Raw genomic sequence first — 23,617 nt, forward strand, 5'->3', positions numbered from 1 at the left:
TCTGCGAGTTAGTAAATGGCTCGCGCGGCTCGGGGTCGCAGTCTGCTCTGCGAGTTAGTAAATGGCTCGCGCGGCTCGGGGTCGCAGTCTGCTCTGCTAGTTAGTAAATGGCTCGCGTGGCTCGGGGTCGCAGTCTGCTCTGCTAGTTAGTAAATGGCTCGCGCGGCTCGGGGTCGCAGTCTGCTCTGCTAGTTAGTAAATGGCTCGCGCGGCTCGGGGTCGCAGTCTGCTCTGCTAGTTAGTAAATGGCTCGCGCGGCTCGGGGTCGCAGTCTGCTCTGCTAGTTAGTAAATGGCTCGCGCGGCTCGGGGTCGCAGTCTGCTCTGCTAGTTAGTAAATGGCTCGCGCGGCTCGGGGTCGCAGTCTGCTCTGCTAGTTAGTAAATGGCTCGCGCGGCTCGGGGTCGCAGTCTGCTCTGCTAGTTAGTAAATGGCTCGCGCGGCTCGGGGTCGCAGTCTGCTCTGCTAGTTAGTAAATGGCTCGCGCGGCTCGGGGTCGCAGTCTGCTCTGCTAGTTAGTAAATGGCTCGCGTGGCTCGGGGTCGCAGTCTGCTCTGCTAGTTAGTAAATGGCTCGCGTGGCTCGGGGTCGCAGTCTGCTCTGCTAGTTAGTAAATGGCTCGCGTGGCTCGGGGTCGCAGTCTGCTCTGCTAGTTAGTAAATGGCTCGCGTGGCTCGGGGTCGCAGTCTGCTCTGCGAGTTAGTAAATGGCTCGCGCGGCTCGGGGTCGCAGTCTGCTCTGCTAGTTAGTAAATGGCTCGCGCGGCTCGGGGTCGCAGTCTGCTCTGCTAGTTAGTAAATGGCTCGCGCGGCTCGGGGTCGCAGTCTGCTCTGCTAGTTAGTAAATGGCTCGCGTGGCTCGGGGTCGCAGTCTGCTCTGCTAGTTAGTAAATGGCTCGCGTGGCTCGGGGTCGCAGTCTGCTCTGCGAGTTAGTAAATGGCTCGCGCGGCTCGGGGTCGCAGTCTGCTCTGCGAGTTAGTAAATGGCTCGCGCGGCTCGGGGTCGCAGTCTGCTCTGCGAGTTAGTAAATGGCTCGCGCGGCTCGGGGTCGCAGTCTGCTCTGCGAGTTAGTAAATGGCTCGCGTGGCTCGGGGTCGCAGTCTGCTCTGCTAGTTAGTAAATGGCTCGCGTGGCTCGGGGTCGCAGTCTGCTCTGCTAGTTAGTAAATGGCTCGCGCGGCTCGGGGTCGCAGTCTGCTCTGCGAGTTAGTAAATGGCTCGCGTGGCTCGGGGTCGCAGTCTGCTCTGCGAGTTAGTAAATGGCTCGCGCGGCTCGGGGTCGCAGTCTGCTCTGCTAGAACAGAGAAAGAATGTTGCTGTTCCTATGCCAACAGAGGTGAAAGGGGCCAAACAAGCAGCTCTCCGGTTCTGACGGACTATGGAAAGTGACTGCTGCTGTGAAACGTGATATTTGTATGTTTGTTATCATTTTTCAATATCATTTTTCACAGACGCAGTCTTCTAGCTAGCTGGGAGGCAGTGAAAATTGATACTAACATAAAAATATCACGTTTCACAGCAAATCTACTCAGCCCTCGCATGCTGAGGGACAAATTAAGCCCTGGATAGGGAGGTGGGTAGAGGGTCAGCAGGGTCCAGGGGCAATAGGGAGCGAGGAGCCTGGGGTCAGCGCCCGAAGCCCAGGTCTGGGCCGAAGCCCTGAGGCCACGGTCTGCCACTCCATGGCCGGAGCCTGCTGCCTCCCATCCCAGGGCTGCAGCCGGAAGCCTGAGCCCCACCGTCCCCAGGAAGGTGGGGACTCACACCGACTGCCTGCTCCTCCAGCGTTTCTGGCTCCAGAGGGGGGCAGGGTCCAACCTCTGCTGGTGGCCTAGGGGAGGAGTCACTGCTTCTCTCCCCTTGCCCCTCCCCTCCCAATCACTGCCCAGGAGGCTGTGGCCGCAAGAAAAGCCCCTGGTGGCCACATGCGGCCACGATGGCTGCATTTGAGAAACCCTGTGTTCGGGTAACTTTATTATGAGCAGTGCTGTGGCAGAGACTGCTACCCCAAGCCACTCTAGCCGATTCCTGCCCTGGCAAGAGATCCTGTGTGAGAGGGCCAAGGAAGTGGCATGAAAAGCAAAGGCACAGAGGGAGGTGAAAGGATCACCTCTGCCAAATTCACTTTTCCCTGTAAAATGAATCCTGAGGTATTTGCAATGCAATCTACCCTGCCATTACCTGTTAGCCATCTTCTTCACAGAATCAAAGCCATGGCACATGTTCAGTGCAGCTACGTAGCTGATGTTGGGAATACTCAGATAGAACCGGAGAGCTTCTTGTTTGGCCCCTGTCACTTCTGTTGGTACATGAATAGCAACGTTCTTTCTCTGTTCTACCAGAGCCAGATCTTTCAGCAAATGGGCAGATTCCTCTTGGCAAGAGCTGAAAAGGATTCGGATTCCAGCCCGGATTAAGGCTGACAGCATGGCGTCATAGTACTTGGTCCTTTGGAATAATCTTGAAGTCTCTCCTGCATATTTAAAATAGAAAAGTTCAGAATCAGAGTTTTCACAGAGATTGAATTCTTTTTAAATCTGGGATTGTTAAGAAGGAATATACATCAATAATCATGACCACAACTTTGTAAGTTACTTTACAAACAATAAGATTGTTTTAGAGAACTCACTATATAAGATGATGAGATGAGGGAAAACTACTCAAATAAAGAGAGGATTGGGGAGAAGGCTGGTTTCTTGGAAGAGGAAAAGAGAAATCGTGGCAGAAAAGAAGTAGGAAGCCGTACCAAACACAAGGGCTAGATGACAAAATTCTAGGTTGAAAATGCAAAATAGATGAAGAGCAGTTAACATGAGGGACTGGGAGGAGCACAGGGGCAAGCAGTGGAGGAGAAGGAAGAGCCAAAGATGAGGAGAGATTATATAGGGCCATGAAGGTAGGGACTAGGCGCTTTAACATGAAGTGGTGAGAAATGAGTAGCCAATGAAGAAACTTGAGCAGATAAGTTACACGGATGGAGTAATGGGGAAGGAAAAGGAGGAAAGCAGCAGCATTCTGGAAACAATGGAACGAGGGAAAGAGGACAGGATGTTACAGGAATGAACAATGTGTGCAACAGCATCAGCAGTGGGATAGTGAGGCACCTTTACATAAGTCAAGACACTTATTTTTGTGACTGTATAGAATTTAAGCACTTCACTCTCAGCGTCCATGTTCAAAACTTGCATCAATCCCATAGTCCTCTGCCGGTTTGTTACACAGGGGCAGGGATCAGGAGCACTGGGGGTTACAGTTTTAAGCATTTATACTTCACATAAAACAAAGCTACATTTACAAAAACATTTGGTTTCAATAATTTAATACCTACAGCTGCTGTACAGAGTCTCCTACTTCTCTCTCTGATTTCAAAGCAAGGCCATTGTCTACATAATCTGTTAGATACTAAAAGTCTATTGGCAGCAACATGGCAATTTTGATGGAACAAGTTGCTGTCTTAATGCTAAGTACGCTTTAGTTTAAAAATATACAGTACGCTGTTTTGAGGGAACATTGGAGTTTACCTTTACAGCACTACTTCAAAAAATATTTTCAGCTAAACAAATAAGAGAAGGTAAATTGCCTTCATCTCACTGGGCAAAGCTGGCTTTTGGCTGCTTCAGGGACTAGCATTGTTATGAATAAATAAAATAGGGATCACTATGTTTGATTTTGCAAATAACTTTACATCCATTTATAAAACCTTTCAATATACAGCAAATTATATTGCTCAGCTTGTAGCGATGGGTTTCTGGCTTTATTTCCATAAGACCTCACAAAGGTTCTAAAACAAATGTTCTTAAAATTTCACTGATTCCAGTAATATATAAAGCCAATGCAGTAACTATTAATTTTGCCAGTCACAGCAGCAGCGTGAATACTAGCTAACCTGCTTTAATCCTGTCCTTTTCCACAATCACACATATCCTCTCGAACATGCTCTGCAAATGCTGAATCCGTTGTGTAACTTTGTTCCTGTTCATACTGTTCAGCAGTTCTGACTGAGTTCTCCTTTCCACGGCCATTCGATTGCTCACAATGTAATCACAGCCTCCGAGAGAGCAAACCTGCACCTTTACTCCATGAACCGCTTTCAGGGAGGAAATTATTTCTGATCCAGAGGAGATCTCACGACTGTCGACCAGAATGCAAAGGGAGGCATCTCTCTCCAGAAGACCAGCTGAAACAGGTGGTGCAGCAGCAGAATTTCCCTTGGAACCAGAGCACCATGTATCTGAAGTGTTTGCACAGAGGTTGTTTGAAGAACCTTCCACCTGCAAACAGAAAAAGCACACACTACACCACGTTTGCAATGGCAATATGGAGCAAAAGGATGGCACTCCCTAAGAATGTAGATTTAAATATAAAGGCTTAGCAGCATCAAGTTTCGTTTCACGCTCATCCTGGCATTCTCTCAGAAATCATTCAGTTGCATCTTTTAATGAGAAATTCACTTTTATCTTGTTTGTAACTTTTCTGTACCACAGAGACTTAAGCTTCAAGGTCAACATTTCAAATCTGTCTGCCTAAAGCGAGGCTCCCAGCTCTGCATGCAGGTACCAGACGAGTGGCCTGAACTTCACAAGTAATCAGCACTCACCAATACTACTGATGCCATCGGCACCGCAGGTGCTCAGCACCTTTGACAATCAGGCTGCTTTGATTTGGGTGCCTACACAAAGATTTAGGAGCCAAATTTTAGACCACCCAGGGTTTGATTTTGGACCAAGGGTACAAACCTATTACAGGAATTATAAATACAGAAATTATAACAGAACCCTGGTTATTTGACCCCAAACTATCCGAAGCTCCCCATTATTGGAAATATGGTCATGTTCCTCAATGACTGTTAACTGAAAATTCTGTCAGTTCCCAACATCTTGACCTTGACCATCAAATGCACAAAGCATGCAGCAAAGCTCCACTTGGTGAGTGATAAGGAGATATGGCCACTCCCCTAGTACTCCGTTGCACCGTCCCTTCAACTTTCTCTCGAATGGCACCAGATTCACAGCCATTATTATCACCTGTATTTACAGCAGCACAAGTACTTAATCGCTCGGGGCCGGGGCCCCGGTTTGCAAGGCACTCTACAAATACATGTGAAGTGAAATGGCACTCTTATGCCTTTGAAATAATACCCACCTTGAGTTTTGCCTGAAAATCCCCATCCCTTCTCAGCGAATCATTGTTGGCAATAGCCAGCGAAGACAGCCTGCCTCTGCCCCTACTTTCTGGCTGAAAGTCCAGCACTTCAGACACTGAAGCCTTCAGGTTAATTAGTCTCTGATCCTTGTTCTCCAGGGGCTGATGAATAGAGTTCTTTCTAGCAGGAGCTTTAGGCTGTCCAGGAGAGTCTGAAAGCAATGACTTGGGTATGTGAGCATGGCTGTAGTCTGTTCTGGGAGAAGCTGTTTTTACTGGCCTCTGATTACTGACATTTGTTTCATCCCCACTAGAATCATCAAGAACAATAATTCGGGACCTTTTCTTTGTTAACGGAACTGCGCAATTCTGTTCTGTCTTGGCCTGGTTTAATTTTACTCTGCGGCGAGTGAAGTATTGTTTTCTTCCACTAGCAGAGCGCTCATCCATTACAAGGTCAAAATTGACACACACTTCCTCTTCTTCACTAGCGTCACTTTTCCTGAGATTTTCCTCTTCCTCCTCTTCGACACAGAAACTATCTGCTAAGTAAGCCTCATCTTGCTCAGGAATCTGGAAGGAATTAGAACACGATCACTTTGGCTTTGCACTATACGTAAGTGGTGTGCTCATTTATCCATTTTATGCAAACTGCTGAACGCAAAACAGGTACCTAATATTTGAGCTACTTCCAGTGCCCAATCCTACAGCCCCCACATGCGTGTGATTCCCCAGGGAGTAAATGGGAAACGTGCAAGTATTGCAGGCTCAGGCCCATCATTTGTCACTAGAAAATATTTATAGTGAATATGACTAACATAACAGGAGAAATTAAATGAGATTTACTGGCTAATAGTTCTGAGACTGCATTTTAAACAAGCAATCCTAATTTCAGTTTTCAGTATGTGTTATAGCTAAATATTTCAGATTACAAATATTTATTCTTTTGTAATTTCATTCATTCTACAACCTCAAACTTGTACCCAAAAGACAAAATTCTACAATTTTTTACATTAAACAATGCTGATGACACACAACTCACATTCTACTATGTATACAATGCAAATTCCACAACACATGCAAAATGGCTTCCACTAGGCCTATACAACAGATTTTACAATAATAAGACAGGCATTTTGCTAGATTTGTTTTCAAAACAAGCTATCTACTCTGCACAAATCATCTCAATGCACAAAGATTTGGGAAATGCAAAATTAAATTCCAGAGTGCGGTCAAGTTCGGAACATAAGCTTCACAGGTTACATATACGCCACAGCAGTGGCAGATTCAGAAAAAAAGTACCTTCTCCACAGATTCTGCAGCCCCTGTGTGCATTGTTTATGCTTTGTGGAATTTATCTGCATGCAAGTGTAGGAGACCAGCTTAATTACCATGCTAGTTTGATTTTTCATTTGTAAATAGCAAAAAAATTGAGATTTCCACCTATAAAATCAGTATTACTGCCGTGATGAGGACAATGTACGACACTATATTGACTACAAAGAGGCCACCGGCAATAATTAATGCCATTGTCCATTTTGCATTGTTCAATAAATGAAAGACGACTAAATATTGAAAACCAAACCATTTAACTTCAAATTAGGTAATGGCCTCTCTCTGATGGAAAAAAGAGTAGTATAAAAGTACAGATGCATGCATGTCTATCAGTGTATGCATTCTGGTCTCTTTTATAATGAATAACAAAATCATAAACTGGGTTTTTGCTAGAAAGAACTATTTAGGAACTCTGGGTTGCAAACAAACCTGAAAGAAAGATTAAACAGAAATACAGCCTTAAATAGGTTACATTTCTTGAGGAAAGCAGAGTCATTTCACTTCATACCTGTGAGAAAACTGCCATACTATTGAATCCTTTATGCACCATTTTATACCTGTTGCCGAGAGCTGGGCTACGCACAGATTTTAGATAAACTCCTTCCATCTCAGAATCTGAATAAAAATTATGAAAACAGAGACACACAACATTTTATTAAGTGTTTAATTACACAATGGTTTTCCACCAACAAAATAAACATTTCCATAAAGGTATTGCCCAAAGTAATATTCCATAGCAAAACAAGCTCTTCAAATTTTTCCTGACTTGATAAAGACTCAAGAGTCTCCTACAAAATCCCCACATGCTCTTGGAAAAATAGAAGACTGGACCTACCCAGTCTTCTATCAACAGTGAACTAGGAGTCACACAATAAAATGAATAGGCAGCAGGTTTAAAACTAACAAAAGGAAGTACTTCCTCACACAACGCAGTCACTCTGTGGAACTTGTTGCCAGGGGATGTTGTGAAGGCCAAAACTATAAAAGGGTCCAAAAAAGAACTAGATAGGTTCCTGGAGGACAGGTCCACCAATGGCTATTAGCCAGAATGGTCAGGGATACAACCCTATGCTCCCTAGCTTGTGTTTGCCGGGAGCTGGGAGTGGACGACTGGGAATGGATCACTCAATGATTGCCAGTTCTGTTCATTCCCTCTGAAGAGCCTGGTATTTGCCATTGTGGGAAGACAGGCTACTGGGCTAGATGGACCATTAGTCTGATCCCATATGGCACGTTCTTTTGTGCCATAAGATTTCTCCCAATAGGCAGACCTCATAAAGCTCATTATAGCTCCCAACAGAGAAGGTTGACATCATGTATCTGTAACATTCAAACCATCCATTTTTCCACTATGCAAGTCTCCCTGAAAATGGATCTAACCATCATCTCTTCATGGGTCGCTCTGAAAACAGGGATGGCATTGTCGAAATCCAACATAAACAGGGAACAACTGAGACCTGAGCTGCAGGAGAAAACTCCTCAAGTAACTGCCTTTAAGAATCTATCAAACCAAAGTGAAGATGAATCCATTTTCCTACATCCTTCCCTCAAAGACAAAATTAGCCTTCCAGACTCAGAGCACCTAATTATTTAACCTGAACAAGACACCATCCATTAGCATCAATTTCTTCCCACCTCCTTACATGAAACATTTGTTTCCAAAGCTGGTGATTTCCAACATTTTGCTGGCCGATATTCCACAATCTCATACTTACTTCCTCCCTCATCCCCTTATATAGGACTGTATAGAACAGGGGAGCAGAAAGTTGGAAATGAAACAGATGCAAGTCTGGCATAGTGTATAAAATGCATCCTGGTTGCTAAAAGAATAATTCAGAATAGAAAGTGGAACAGATTTGACAGGCCATCTTCCAGATCTATTCCTCGGGGGGAACAAACCTCAGACAGTAATCTACTGGAGTAACCACTCACTTCACTTGTGATTACTAATTCCTTGGTCCTGCCTCATTCCCCACACAGCCAACGATTTGCACAAAAGTACTAAACAATTAATTAATCATCCCAGCAGAAAAACTTTGCTTCCTCAACTTTATCAGTAAGTTCATACCATTTTATCTTAAAAAGCACCTGATCATAATCCTCACTTTATATAAAAGCATTTTCCTAGGAGACCTGAAAGATCCAGACAGACCCCAACTGGAATGGAAAACTGAGGGTTTTCTACATTCATAATGGAGGAAAAAAATCACTTAAGGAAATACAACCTGGTTATAATCAGTCAATCCTTGAAGAGCTTCTTCAACATTGCACGACACTGTCACACCCCAGAAGCCCGCAGTGAAGAATAAAATGCATTGTAAATCTATGTGGACATGAACACCATGAGACACAGACACCATAGCAGGGTTAAATGCAGTGGCTATTGCTTTATTTAAAAGTATTATCCAACTGGAGTGACTACTCCAAACTACCCAGCAGGGTTGTTCCAATGCAGACCTCACCTGGCACAGATAGCCCTGGTGGATTATAAATTTGAGGGTGTGTGTGAAAGCCATGCCCCCTTCTGCAGCCTCAAGCCTACCGAGACTGGAAAACAAAGTGCTGACTTGCTCCCTTCCTTCACGTCATAGGTAGGAGAGAGGAGGTGAAGGGAGCCATATGCCATGTCACAAGAAGGTACACCCTCTCTCCATGCAGGGCTGTGCCCAGGACCAATACCCAGCAGCTGCATGGATTACAAGGACCTCACATCGACCCTTTCTACCCCTCCACCTGCACTGGAATCTGCCCAAGTTGTGACAATTGTCATTTGAACCCCTCAAAACCAGACCTCCAGAATATAGGAGAGAAAGTGAAAACCCACATAGTAGGTTGGTCAGTTTTGCCATATGGGAAAAATCCCTTCCAGACCCCAAAGCTAAGTGATCTGCCTACCTCCCAGAATCACAAGAGATCCAGCAACTAGATTAAAGGTGAGGCTGAAACAAGGAGCTCACAAGGGCTACTCCCCGCCTAAGCAGCAAACTGTATCAATCCCTCACACTCCACCACCAACAGGAACCAATCATCCAGCTCCAGCAGCAGGACAGGTCTCAGTGCCTGGGGTCAGATGCAGTATGTGATTCCAAGCCCCGATGCCCTGGGGGGTGGGGGGAAGAAGAGAAGCAGCTGCCCCCACATAATGTAAGCAAATGGGGGAGAGAGAAAGGAAGAAGGGGCATGTGGAACATTGCCTCAGCTAAAATTCCTTCTAAAATTCTCCACACACACCTCTCACTTTCACTAGAAAATCTTCCCCTTTTCTTCTCCAACACACCCTCCTTCCCATCCTTCTTTCTCAGATCTCACATACAACAATTGGACATTGTGTATCTCACCCTTTTTACACGTTGCTTTCACCACATGGAAATATTTGGCCTTTTATGCAATATGTTCCTCGATAAAATGTGTCTAATGGTTACCTGTGAGATCAGATCTTCAAGAGAAAATCTCAAACACTGTTTTAATAGAAGGGAAAGTGATATTCTTCATTTACCATTTAAAACCTCTGTGAACTGTGTCTCATCATTAAGGAATTGATTGAGTGAGGAGTTTTGTTCGTTCTCTGAATCACTCTCATCAGATGAAATATCCTCTGCCTCTTGTACGGAAAGTTCAGCTTCTTCATCTAAAAATTGTCTGGCTGCACTCTATGAAAATGCAAACAAGTGAGTCATTTACAGTAGCATACTTCAGAGGAACTTGTATCGTAGATAAGTAAAATCAATTAATGAATTCAGGAGACACAGGGCTCTCCGATGACCACAGATTTTATATGTCAGACTTTGAAATCAAAGGAAGAGAAAGCCATGAAAGAGTACAGTCAAATTGCTGCAACTGAGGTTAGAAAGGAGTAGCCAAAGTCAAAATGGGGGCTGACTCAAATGCTGAAAGCAGAGAGCATATAGTCCAGGGGTGGGCAAACTTTTTGGCCCGAGGGCCACATTGGGGTGTGAAACTGTACGGAGGGCAGGGTAGGGAAGGCTGTGCCTCCTCAAACAGCCTGGACCCCGCCCCCTATCTGCCCCCTCCACTTCCCGCCCCCTGACTGTCCCCCTCAGAACCCCTGACCCATCCATCCCCCCCTGCTCCTTGTCCCCTGACCACTCCCGCACAGGACCCCCACTCCTGGTCTGAAGTGACCATGAGTTGGTTGAGTTCAGGATCCTGACGCAGGGAAGAAAGGTAAGCAGCAGGATACGGACCCTGGACTTCAGGAAAGCAGACTTCGACTCCCTCAGGGAACAGATGGCCAGGATCCCCTGGGGGACTAACATGAAGGGGAAGGGAGTCCAGGAGAGCTGGCTGTATTTCAAGGAATCCCTGTTGAGGTTACAGGGACAAACCATCCCGATGAGTCGAAAGAATAGTAAATATGGCAGGCGACCGGCTTGGCTTAATGGTGAAATCCTAGCGGATCTTAAACATAAAAAAGAAGCTTACAAGAAGTGGAAGGTTGGACATATGACCAGGGAAGAGTATAAAAATATTGCTCGGGCATGTAGGAAAGATATCAGGAGGGCCAAATCGCACCTGGAGCTGCAGCTAGCAAGAGATGTCAAGAGTAACAAGAAGGGTTTCTTCAGGTATGTTGGCAACAAGAAGAAAGCCAAGGAAAGTGTGGGCCCCTTACTGAATGAGGGAGGCAAGCTAGTGACAGAGGATGTGGAAAAAGCTAATGTACTCAATGCTTTTTTTGCCTCTGTTTTCACTAACAAGGTCAGCTCCCAGACTGCTGCGCTGGGCATCACAAAATGGGGAAGAGATGGCCAGCCCTCTGTGGAGATAGAGGTGGTTAGGGACTATTTAGAAAAGCTGGACGTGCACAAGTCCATGGGGCCGGACGAGTTGCATCCGAGAGTGCTGAAGGAATTGGCGGCTGTGATTGCAGAGCCCTTGGCCATTATCTTTGAAAACTCGTGGCGAACGGGGGAAGTCCCGGATGACTGGAAAAAGGCTAATGTAGTGCCAATCTTTAAAAAAGGGAAGAAGGAGGATCCTGGGAACTACAGGCCAGTCAGCCTCACCTCAGTCCCTGGAAAAATCATGGAGCAGGTCCTCAAAGAATCAATCCTGAAGCACTTAGAGGAGAGGAAAGTGATCAGGAACAGTCAGCATGGATTCACCAAGGGAAGGTCATGCCTGACTAATCTAATCGCCTTTTATGATGAGATTACTGGTTCTGTGGATGAAGGGAAAGCAGTGGATGTATTGTTTCTTGACTTTAGCAAAGCTTTTGACACGGTCTCCCACAGTATTCTTGTCAGCAAGTTAAGGAAGTATGGGCTGGATGAATGCACTATAAGGTGGGTAGAAAGCTGGCTAGATTGTCGGGCTCAACGGGTAGTGATCAATGGCTCCATGTCTAGTTGGCAGCCGGTGTCAAGTGGAGTGCCCCAGGGGTCGGTCCTGGGGCCGGTTTTGTTCAATATCTTCATAAATGATCTGGAGGATGGTGTGGATTGCACTCTCAGCAAATTTGCGGATGATACTAAACTGGGAGGAGTGGTAGATACGCTGGAGGGGAGGGATAGGATACAGAAGGACCTAGACAAATTGGAGGATTGGGCCAAAAGAAATCTGATGAGGTTCAATAAGGATAAGTGCAGGGTCCTGCACTTAGGACGGAAGAATCCAATGCACTGCTACAGACTAGGGACCGAATGGCTAGGCAGCAGTTCTGCGGAAAAGGACCTAGGGGTGACAGTGGACGAGAAGCTGGATATGAGTCAGCAGTGTGCCCTTGTTGCCAAGAAGGCCAATGGCATTTTGGGATGTATAAGTAGGGGCATAGCGAGCAGATCGAGGGACATGATCGTCCCCCTCTATTCGACATTGGTGAGGCCTCATCTGGAGTACTGTGTCCAGTTTTGGGCCCCACACTACAAGAAGGATGTGGATAAATTGGAGAGAGTCCAGCAAAGGGCAACAAAAATGATTAGGGGTCTAGAGCACATGACTTATGAGGAGAGGCTGAGGGAGCTGGGATTGTTTAGTCTGCAGAAGAGAAGAATGAGGGGGGATTTGATAGCTGCTTTCAGCTACCTGAAAGGGGGTTCCAAAGAGGATGGCTCTAGACTGTTCTCAATGGTAGCAGATGACAGAACGAGGAGTAATGGTCTCAAGTTGCAATGGGGGAGGTTTAGATTGGATATTAGGAAAAACTTTTTCACTAAGAGGGTGGTGAAACACTGGAATGCGTTACCTAGGGAGGTGGTAGAATCTCCTTCCTTAGAGGTTTTTAAGGTCAGGCTTGGCAAAGCCCTGGCTGGGATGATTTAACTGGGACTTGGTCCTGCTTCGAGCAGGGGGTTGGACTAGATGACCTTCTGGGGTCCCTTCCAACCCTGATATTCTATGATTCTATGATTCCTAACAGCCCCCCCGGGGACCCTACCCTCTACCCAACATGTAAAGCTCCTACCTTGAACATAAAGTTGTCATCACTCTTTTGCCTTTTGACACCTTTTAGTTGTTTCCTGTAACGGCTCATGTCGCAATCCACAGTCCTGTTTGATTTCTTGTGAAAATCCATGCCCTCATCACTAGATACGTCTGACTAGAGTATGTTACAAACACTTCAGTGAATAGGAAGAAGACGGTCATGTAACCATTCATAATGGCTCAGTTTGCTATTCTTCAATATCAAATATTATCTAAGCAAGTGGTTGTCAAACTTATTTGATCGCGCCACCCCCTTTCTTTGTGTCTGTAGTAGTTTACGCCTCCCTCACTCTTGCCACACAAGTACATATATGGCTGCTTAGCTCTGAAGGCAGCATAAAAGTAAGGGTGGCATAGTATGGCATTGCCACTCTTACTTCTCCACTGCTGGTGGTGGTACCGCCTTCAGACCTGGGTGCTTGGCCAGCATCTGCTGCTCTCTGGTTTCTCTCCCCGACTGCCCTCCGAATACCCCAGTTTGAGATTCTCTGATCTAAATAATCTGTGCATCTGATATGATGATAATTATACTCCCACAAAAAGAACATTAATAGTAATCTTTCTATGAAATAAAGAAGCCATCCATTTTTGAGGAAGGGAGAAGAAAGCTTATGTCATTCGGAAAAAAGATTAAGTGAAATATGATATGAAAGCTTTGTGGGCTTATTGGTAGCACAACTCTCTTATTTTACTAATCCTTATAAGGAGAGAGGCTCTGTTCTTAAAACTGTGAATGTATAATTCATTGCCAGATACAACTACATATGCATCTTAAATAAGATATTTAGGGGTCAAAGGGAGAGAAGAAAGAAACATTCTAATGAGTTTGGGTCAGATGCTTTTGGTCCTGGATCAGGCCCCTGATGAGCTAGCTCTTGAAGCCCAACATATTAAGGTCAGAAGGGACCATTATGATCGTCTAGTCTGACCTCCTGCACAATGCAGGCCACAGAATCGCACCCACCGACTCCTGCGATAAACCTCTCACCTATGTTGAGCTACTGAAGTCCTCAAATCGCGGTTTAAAGACTTCAAGGTGCAGAGAATCCTCCAGCAAGTGACCCGGGCCCCATGCTGCAGAGGAAGGCGAAAAACCCCCCAGGGCCTCTTCCAATCTGCCCTGGAGGAAAATTCCTTCCCGACCCCAAATATGGCGATCAGCTGAACCCTGAGCATATGGGCAAGATTCACCAGCCAGATACCCAGGAAAGAATTCTCTGTAGTAACTCAGATCCCACCCCATCTAACATCCCATCACAGGCCATTGGGCCTATTTACCATGAATATTTAAAGATTAATTCAGGAGGTCAGACTAGATGAACATAATGGTCCCTTCTGACCTTAATATCTATGAATGATTTAGCTTTATAAACAACTTAAACAAGTGAATCTTTGTTTCCAGTTCTGAATATTCCATTTGATTAGGTTTTGCAAAAGGAACGCCAAAACATCTATTAACTCATTTTCCAAGTAACTTTTTAAACAAAGTCTTAGAACCCCAAATCAGTTTTATTTAACAATTTGGTATTTTTTTTAAATATACTGCTAAATATAAATGGTATTTAAATTAAAATGGCTAAACTGATATAAACTGGCTTAAACCAATGTCAGTGTGTCCACACTAGGAGTACGTACAAATTTAAATTCGTTTGTACAACAATTTTGTAAAATCAGTGCAAAAAACTGCGTAGACAAGCCCTAGTTTAAATCATCCAAGCTATTGCAGAGTATCCTGATATTTGCCTACCTGAAACTGGAAATTCATTCTAGTTTTACTTTGTAATTAAAGCACAACGTACAGACGAGCCGTGGAACTGAAATTCAACATTTCCCAGAATTGTATTGTCTTTGTTGTTTCCAGAAGGGCAGGGGCCACAGCAGCTGGCTCGCTGGGCCTCACTCCAGAGAATGCCAAAGTTGCCAGTTAATGTCATTTACAACGGTGGTTTGAGTGATGTGGAAGAGATCTATCCAACTAGCAATTGGACTAGACAGCTTTGGAGGCAGGAAGAGGGGAGTGAGGGGGAAAGGGAGACACTAGCATAGCTAGTCTGCAAAATAATCTACCATACATACCCTAAAACTGGCTCCCCCAATTTTATTTTCCAAATGCTGTTTTTCTGAAAGTTTCAGATATCCTCTAAGACCTTTACAAAAGCTGGACTTTTACCCTGAGAAGGGAGTATTTCAGAAATTAAGTTTGCATCCAAAAATGTGACCAAGAGCCGAAAATCTGAGAAATTAATTATTAGAATTGGAATGAAGAGGAGGCCATTTTGCAAGAGATGTTGTCCCTTAGCACATTTTAAAATGGACTGTAAACTTTACTTTGCATGCTTTATATTCGTGAGTCAGCGTCCCTTATGGTACACCAAAGCAGGTTTTGGGTTATTTTTTTTTTTAAAGTAGGAAAGATTCTATAGTGATTGGGAAAGTGTTTGCCATTTTAAAATCAGCTGAGTGAAATTGTGTTCTTTTAAACATATTTTCTTTATGTCTTGTTCAAGCATTTACTTACTGTGTTAAGTGGATGTCTACGCTTCTTGACAGCATGAACTGGTGATTCAAAATCGCTGTTATTCTTAACCTTGGTGAATAGAAATAAATTAAAATGTAATTACAGATTCCAGAAAGGAGTTTTGCTTTGGCGTTTAATGAAACTTTCTTTTTTTTTTTAATGACTCACATCAGGAGACTTCAAAACATTTCCTTTTTTCTTATTTTTCCTTTGGAAAACAATCTCTTCTTCACTTTCGCTGCTACTTTCTACTGAGGAGTGGCAAATAGATAACAATCATAAGAAAATTTATTCTCTACAACACAATATAGCTCTAACCAAACAATCATAATCTATTTGGCTTTGAAGATGTCTAAAAAAATAATTACTTATTGATGTATGTAGTAAGCATTGTTCCTGTTAGCCCTGGTAGCCAAAACAAGTATTTTCCTACTGAGATACAAGGAAAATGAGGTTTACTGTGTATTTCTTTGCATTGAAGTAATTACCCATGCAGCACAGAAGATGAAGAGTGGAGAGAATAAAGTAAAAGAGGGGAAAAAACCCATATTAGTAGTGAACAAGTTACATATTTATTTTCTTGTTAGTTGCCACATTCTTCTTTTGTTCCAGCACACCCTGAAGAGAAGTGGAACTGACTGAAAATTCTTCTTACGAAATCTGTAACAGTCTGTGTATTAATTTTCTAGTGAACTACAAAGAATTATACCCTGTTTGATGTATTCTGAAAGATGCCATATTCCCTACACTGCCCAAGATATAGCTGTCCATTCTGACTCTTACATGGAGTTCCTGAACAGACGGATGTTCTCTGATGAGTTTTCTAATTTGCCAGTAAGAGCCATCAAGAGGCTATTTTAGCAGTCCTTTCACCTTCTCTAATTTTTTTCTCCAAGGTGTGCCTGAGACTTGCTATAGTCACAGTTGGCAGGGTTATTTATTTATTTCTTTATTAATTTTGGTGCTTGCAACAGAAAGAAGGCGAAGTGAACATTGGTTTTATTACTTTAGGGAGAAGCACTAATAAGTCATACTACCTAGCACTTCTATAGCAATGTCTTCAAACATTAAATTGTAGTGATCCTTATTCACTACATCTTCTTCTAGTTGGAAATAACTGACCTAATTCACTAATTCCAGACTTTTTTACTAGGTTGAATTTGTTTATTAAATTTAGTTAATTTAAGTGTTTACTGAAGTTGCTTGCTCAAACATCCTGAAGACTGAACAGATATAGACATCACACAGGGAGATGTGAGAGTCCGAGCAATGTGCCTCAGCCAGATTCTAGAAGGAACCTAAGTTTCTGGCAAAAACAAGCAAGCAAGCAAGAGACTTTAGAGAATCCAGTAACTGGAGAGACTGAGCAAGTGTAGTAGGAGCGTAGGGGGAGAAAAGAAAGACTCTTCAGCTGCAGGAAGAGACTGCTCAGCAGTGAGTTATTTTCAACATTTAAGAGTAATAATGAAACCAGGCAGCAAACCTCAGTAGGCCCCAAGAATCAGGTTCAGTAACATTAGATCTTGATTTTTGTCAAAGTAGTTCAAGGTTATTTAGAGATAAGTGGGCTGGAGGGACAGAGGAGGGAAGAGAAGACTGCTGGCCCTGATCAGTTGGGAAGGTTTGGGCTTTTAAGGACAGCAGTATGGAATTTATGAATTTTGTGGTATAGATGCACCTAGAACAAGGGAGAGATTTAGAAGATTTTACACACACACGCACCCTTACACCCTTTATAAACTGACATTTATAAAGGCAATCCACGTTCCAGCAGAAGTTATTGTCAGGAAATATTTACCATGCAAGTCAGTCACTGTGTAATTAAAATTAAACAGATCTGTCAATACAATTTCTGTCCCATTTAGAACTATGATACAAAAATGTGAAGGCATGGATTTAGGGGTTACAGAGTAACAGATCGAGATGATTACAAATAAGACACTGAGAGGATTAAACAGGCTTTAAAGGCAGCTACAGTTCACATAACTGCATCTCACATGTTCACATGATCAGTACTTGTGCACAGACTTTAGGGGTTTAACCTAGACCCCCAATTGCTGCAGTATTCACAGTCATTCCGCCTGAAACAGACACATTTAAATATGTATTCTGCATGTTAACCAAGTGAAATCTGAGGCAAGCTTTATAGAAACTAAAGTTCCTTAGGATTATGCTCACACATTTCTCTTCCTTCTCCCCTCAAAAATCAGACTGTATAATCCACTGCTGAGTCTGAATGCTGCCAATAAAAAAAACATTCTCAGCTGTAATCCAAAGGAACCCTTACTGAACAAAGAATAATTCTTTATGATAGCTCAAGGGTGATGAGAAAATAATTTATTCCTATCAGTAAAACCGATAGGAGTTATTAGCTGATGCTCTGGCAATCTCTGTACAACATTATCCATACTGCGTTATCCATCCAAGAGAATTCTGGGGTCCATCCCCACATAGCCATAAAGGTTGCCCCCCCCCCAGAAATCAAGGGGTTGTGCTTCCTCCCACACTCCTGATGTCACAACCTAAAGGTTGAGGACCCATGAATTATTGAATTCTACAGGAAGATCTATTTATTTTTTTTAATGGAAGTATGAGCAACCTTTCAATTAACTACAGCTGACACCTTACCTTCAATAGGAAACTTCTGGGAAACATGCAGCTGTCTGTGGTCCAGGTTTTCAGTCTTTCCTGAGGGGAGGTCTGGTGTATCAAAAGCTGAATTTAGCCCAACTTTAACAGTGTTGGTATTTACTTTATTTGTAGGCAAAATCTGGGGAATTTCCTGCCTGATTCTAGAAAAAGCATTCATAGAAATTCTTTTGAGGACTTTAACATTCCTAACCTTTCTACCTTTTGGTGTGGAAAATGCAGAAGCTAAAGAGTCATATGATCCATGTTCCTTTTCTTCTCTTAGCTTCATAGGAGAAATGACTGAGATACAGTTTTCAGTCAGTTTTGCTTGATTCGTTCTCTGATTCTGTGAGGGCAATGGTGTAGAAAAGTTTGTTCTTGCAATGCTTTCATCTTTCAATTTTGGTGGAGATGGATGTCTTAAGTTATCATTTGATAACTCATTTTCACCTCTAGTAGGTTTAACATCTACATGAGTGCCCAAGATACCATCTGAATTTTGACTACCATTCATGTCTATTTGTTCATCCTCAGACTCTTGAATAGAAAATCCCAGATCAAAGTTAACGGAAAACAGTTCCTGAGAACAGTCATAAAGATCTTCATTATCCAGAAATTGTTTGCTTACAATATCCAAATGTTCAGATATTTTCAAATTTCTGGTCCTACAGCTTATTAGTGATTCTCTGGGGTTTGTATCACTGTCTAGAAAGCACGCATCTGAAATATGCCCTTCAGAAATTTGTCCAGCACTTGGTGCGTCTTTATCACACAAATCTGATGACATCAAAAGTTTATTGCAATTGTAATTAGAAAGGCTTGCATTGTTAACATCAGAAAAATGTTCATCTTCAAATAAATTTATGCTCTCATCTCTGTCAGTGGCCACATTTTCCTGGAACTTTTCAGAATCCATTTTATGCCCGTCAACTGAATTTCTGTCTGAAGGGCTATTTGTCAGAGCATGATCTACCATTGTTAGATTGTCCTTTTGAATTTCTGTGTGCTCTCCATTGTCACAGTCAAAGATGTCGTCCCAGTTAAGACCATTATTTGTCTTGCCAACAAAAGCCTCAGAAAGGAAGCTTGGTTCTGAAGGACAGTTATTTATAGAGGAACACAATTTACTGGGGGCATTTAATTCTGAGCATTTCTGAGTGGGGAGTGATGGATTCTGGAACTCTGTGAAAGAGACAGAGGTTTTGCCCTGCAATCCCTCTGTGAATGTGTTGGAAATAACTTTTTGAAAAGGAACAGGCTGTTGGATTTCATCTTCTCTGGTTCTGTCCAATCCTTCACAATTATGGAGTTTATTCAAAGGTGGAGGAGACTGTGACAAAAGCCTTTTTACATTTGTTAATATTATTTTTATCAAGGAAGGATCCTCAGTTGGAGTTGTGAGTGCAAATGAATCCAACTCTGCTTCCGGTAGGTAAAACAAGCTAGGTGAAACTGGTGATTTCTCCTCTGTGAAGCTACTGTAACCAGAATCTGCACAGTTTCTGTTCAGTGAACTATAGGCTTGATTTACAGATTTACATTCCTTTACTATTTCACTTGCACAACAAGTAACATTTCCACTGAGATCACCTGGGGCAGTAAATTCATTTAAGTGAAATGTCACATTTTCTCTGTTATCTGGTAGACTTTTATGTACAGTACATTCAGAAACAGCGTCTTCTGCGGTTGAAAAAGAATTTAAAATGTTAACTTCTGTACATGCTGCAGGCATTTTCAAATTTAATGCAGATGTTCTTTTTGTGGTCTTGAAGTTGGTTGTTTTAAACAGTGAAATACATTCTGTATCAAGTTCACTTAAGGAACACGAACCAAGTTTTACTTTCGATCCTTGTGCCACGTTTTTTCTGGATGAAAATGCCTTCTCAGCCTTGGAGTTGCTGGTGGAAAGACATCTACTCCTTTGAGCATTTGAGGTTTTAATATCGTCCATATTTAAATAAGGCTGAATTTCCCGTTCATAGCTGCAGTCTCCCTGGTGAGAAACAAACAAATATTTAAACTCAAACATTTAAAATCAGATAAAAACAAACAGATTCAGGTTTACAGACATTTTAATAAAACCATTTAAAATAAATGCCAAGATTCTAGGCCCAAGGTTTAACTACCCTTAAAAATGGGATAGAGAAAATTCCTTTGGATTCTAAGGCCAAATTTTTCCAATGAAGTTTGCCTGAAGTTCAGTTCTTACACACATATTTAGGTATCCAGGGTTGAAAATTATGGCCTAAGTCTTTTTAAAAACAAACAAACCCACCAAAAATTAAAAGGTAGTGTTGTCACAGAGAATATCATGCATTGTAGATTATGTTTCCTCTGCTGCCTTAATAGTAGCAGTTAACTATTCTCCTTCATGACATTATCTGCATTTGGATTTTTTTCTTAAAATATCCACTTCTGCTGCAACCAGTTCAGCTCCACCAGTGGGAGAATAAGCACCCTTCACCATCTGTGCTTGCATCTCAACCCAAAGATCTGAATTTCAGAGTCAAGAGTGCTAGAATGGAAAGTGGCATGACCAAAGATTAATCCACCATAACTAAGTATTGGAGTAGAGCCCATGAGTTGCTAGAATTATTACTGTGTCAGAAAGTCAAAAATTCTTAGAGCTATAGGAGTTCTGTTCCATCTTGTGCTGGGAACTTGAGGTCCAGGGGTGAAAATCTTGTAGTGATGGTATCTTTAAGGAATATATCTATCTACTTTCCATCCTTCCTTAACTGTCCAGGATATCTATTCTCCTTCTGGATACTCCCAAGCCAAGTGTCCAGTGTTTAGTTTGTTCAGTGGGAATAACTGTAATGCCACAATATTTTGTCATTCTTGAAATAAGACTCTCTGAGGAATATGCCTTCCTCCCAAATTGTGCAAGCTGTCCATCAGTACAGATTAAAAAGCCTTTCTTCCAAAGTGGGACTTCTTGTAAACTACTGACAAAATCAGATATGCTGGAATTACAGTTTCAAACCCTCCCTGCAGGCTTGACAAAGAGACTAACCCAAGTTTTCCAGAAGTGACAAATGATTTTGGGTGCCTCAAGTTTTTTGGTGGCCCACTTAAGACACTTTAAAGGAGCCCCAATTTTTGCAGAGAGCAGATGCTCAGCACTTTCAGAAAATTGGCCCTCCTGCAGCTGTATCAAATCAGTCACCCCAAATCACTAGAGACTTTTGAAGATCTTTGCCTCTTATTTTATGCACATGGGTGGTTCAAAAGCTCCCTAGCAGGATCTAGCCACTCTTCATTCACAGGGAATGCAAGCTCTCCCTCTCAATAGCTGTAGTATGCCAAACTCTGTGTAAGCTGGCTGTAACGGACATTTGTTTTCAAAACCCAACCATTCTGCTCATTAGATAGTGAAAGGCTGTTGCCATCCATAGAAGAGGAAGAGATCAAGGCAGAATCATCTGTGGCTAATAATTAAGGGGGTGGAAGCTCCAATGTTGGCCCTGCCTGTTCCTCCTCAGTCTGTGCAGGCCTTGCCTCTCAGGGGATGGAGTCCCAGAACTCAAGAGCGCATACTTTCCTTATCCACAGGAGAAGGATCTTCCTTCACAAAGCTGACAAACTACAAAGGTGGAACTCTAGGCCAAATACGTTCTGAGATGTCAAATCCAGAGAGAAGAAACTGCCCAGGAAGCATAACTCCAGGGAACAGACAATGCAGAAAAAGAAAACACAGAAGCTGTAGTAATATATGGTGGCCCAACAACCTCCAGCTTTCCTCTGCGAATCTGAAGTCTGTGTAGAGACTTGAACAGTGAGTAAGTCATGCTCTGATCCGACAAGCCCAACAAGGGTTCCCTTTGTAAGGCAACAAAGGCCTTAAAACAATCTCTGAAGGAAAAGCTGGTTACAAAGACCCCACCAGCTCAAAGGATCCATTGCTTGGATTGGAGGAGGCTCTGTCAACCCTTGAAAACCCTAGAAACACAATTAGAACCAACCTGTGGCTCCAACTCCTTTCCAAATGTGGAACACAAATGACTGGTAGGGGTTTTCTCTCTGAAGACGACTGTGGAGGAAACTGAGAAGCATTCAGAGCCTTTCGGACTTAGGTACTTTGATCTTCTGTGTTAAACTACCTCATATCTTCAGACTTAGGGCTTGTGTACACTGGCACTTTACAGTGCTGCAACTTTCTTGCTCAAGGGTGTGAAAACACCCCCCCCCCCCCCCCGAGCACAGCAAGTTTCAGCGCTGTAAAGCGCCATTGTAGACAGTGCAGCAGCGCTGGGAGCTGCGCCCCTTGGGGAGGGGTTTTTTTAGAGTGCTGGGAGAGCTCTCTGCTGTGACTACACAAGCCACCTTAAAGCGCTGCTGCGGCAGTGCTTTCACGTTGCCAGTGTAGACTAGCCCTCAGTCCTGGATCCAGAGAATCGTGGATCCTTCCCTGAAAAACGTCAATAACTACTGCATACTAGAAGCGAATTAACAATAAACTATATAAAAAATCAAGTTTAAATTTTTGATCTCTCACACTCTCATTTAAATAAGAGACAGTGATCAAAATTTGAACCTAAACTCCACTCTCATGTAAGGAAACCACAAGAAGGTTATTTTCTGTAACCACCAGCAAGCAGAAAGTAGTAATGGACAGGAAAGGGATTACGGAGGGGGCTTCTATACTGTGGATTTCAAGAAAACTGTACCCAAAACAGCATGTGTGTGCATTTACAACCCCAACCCCCCAAAAAACTACTTATTACTCTGAAAAGAGTTCTGTCTCTTCTGTGACAGGGTATGCAATTTGTACAGTGTCTGCTGTGGCAATATCATGAAGGAAAAAGGAAAGACATGAAGCTTTATCATAGCTTTTTAGAAACTCCGAAGAATCAATGACAGTTAACAAAAGCTATTAGTTTGTAATACACTTTCAGCTCTGGGATTCATTTTCATCAGTGCTTGATAGACTTTAAAGGAATCTAAGATATAGAGAATTCACCAGGCTTCATTCTTAGTTCTCTGTGCATTAAGTATAACTATATGCATGAAAAACCAATTTAAGAATCAAAAAGTAATTTGACAAATTAATATCTAAAGATATAAGTGTTGATCTCCCAATATCCAGTAGAACACGTATAATGTACAGCCAATTTATACACGAGCTACTTAAAACAGGAATACAGAACAGTGTGTCATGTCTACATAGCCAGTGCTCAAAAATCTTCTAACATCTAGGTTACTGACATCTGTCCTAATTTCAGGCTTACAGGGAGTTACATAAATGTTCTAGTTTGCTATAGTGCAGTGCTAAATCATACAAAATGGTTTCTTCAAACAAAACTGCTTACTACTTACTGATGGATGCAAAGACAGAGTTACAAAAGTTACATTTTAGCCTGAATACATACAATTTCTAAAGACTTAAAATGTCATCTGACAAACTACTCCACAATCTAGCAAGTTTCAATAGTGCATCAGCTGATCAGTAAAGTAGGTCACGAGAAAGAGGAAAACAACCCTCTCTCTCATATTATTGTATTAAACCAACAACCTTGTCTAGAATTATTAAATTCAGTTTTTCCTAA

At 42.8% G+C, this 23,617-nt stretch overlaps 1 protein-coding gene across 10 annotated transcripts in view; it reads right to left on the minus strand.

Moving 5' to 3' along the window:
* FANCM (FA complementation group M) overlaps positions 1 to 23,617 on the minus strand; it is a 182,316-nt gene that overhangs the window by 33,269 nt on the left and 125,430 nt on the right. For 2 of the 10 annotated variants that reach the window (XM_037901400.2, XM_043549772.1), the window contains one exon: positions 19,941 to 20,061. In XM_037901400.2, coding sequence (XP_037757328.1) covers positions 20,045 to 20,061 — 17 coding nt within the window. In that variant the 3' untranslated portion in view covers positions 19,941 to 20,044. Of the gene's footprint in view, positions 1 to 2,179; positions 2,472 to 3,884; positions 4,270 to 5,140; positions 5,714 to 6,983; positions 7,091 to 9,971; positions 10,126 to 12,899; positions 13,054 to 15,437; positions 15,507 to 15,605; positions 15,689 to 17,615; positions 17,677 to 18,065; positions 20,062 to 23,617 lie in introns of those variants that run through there. The other 8 variants (XM_043549768.1, XM_037901395.2, XM_043549767.1 and 5 more) reach the window with 8 other exon arrangements.

This window comes from Chelonia mydas, chromosome 6 (assembly GCF_015237465.2).
Source record: "Chelonia mydas isolate rCheMyd1 chromosome 6, rCheMyd1.pri.v2, whole genome shotgun sequence".
NCBI classification, from domain to species: Eukaryota; Metazoa; Chordata; order Testudines; family Cheloniidae; genus Chelonia; species Chelonia mydas.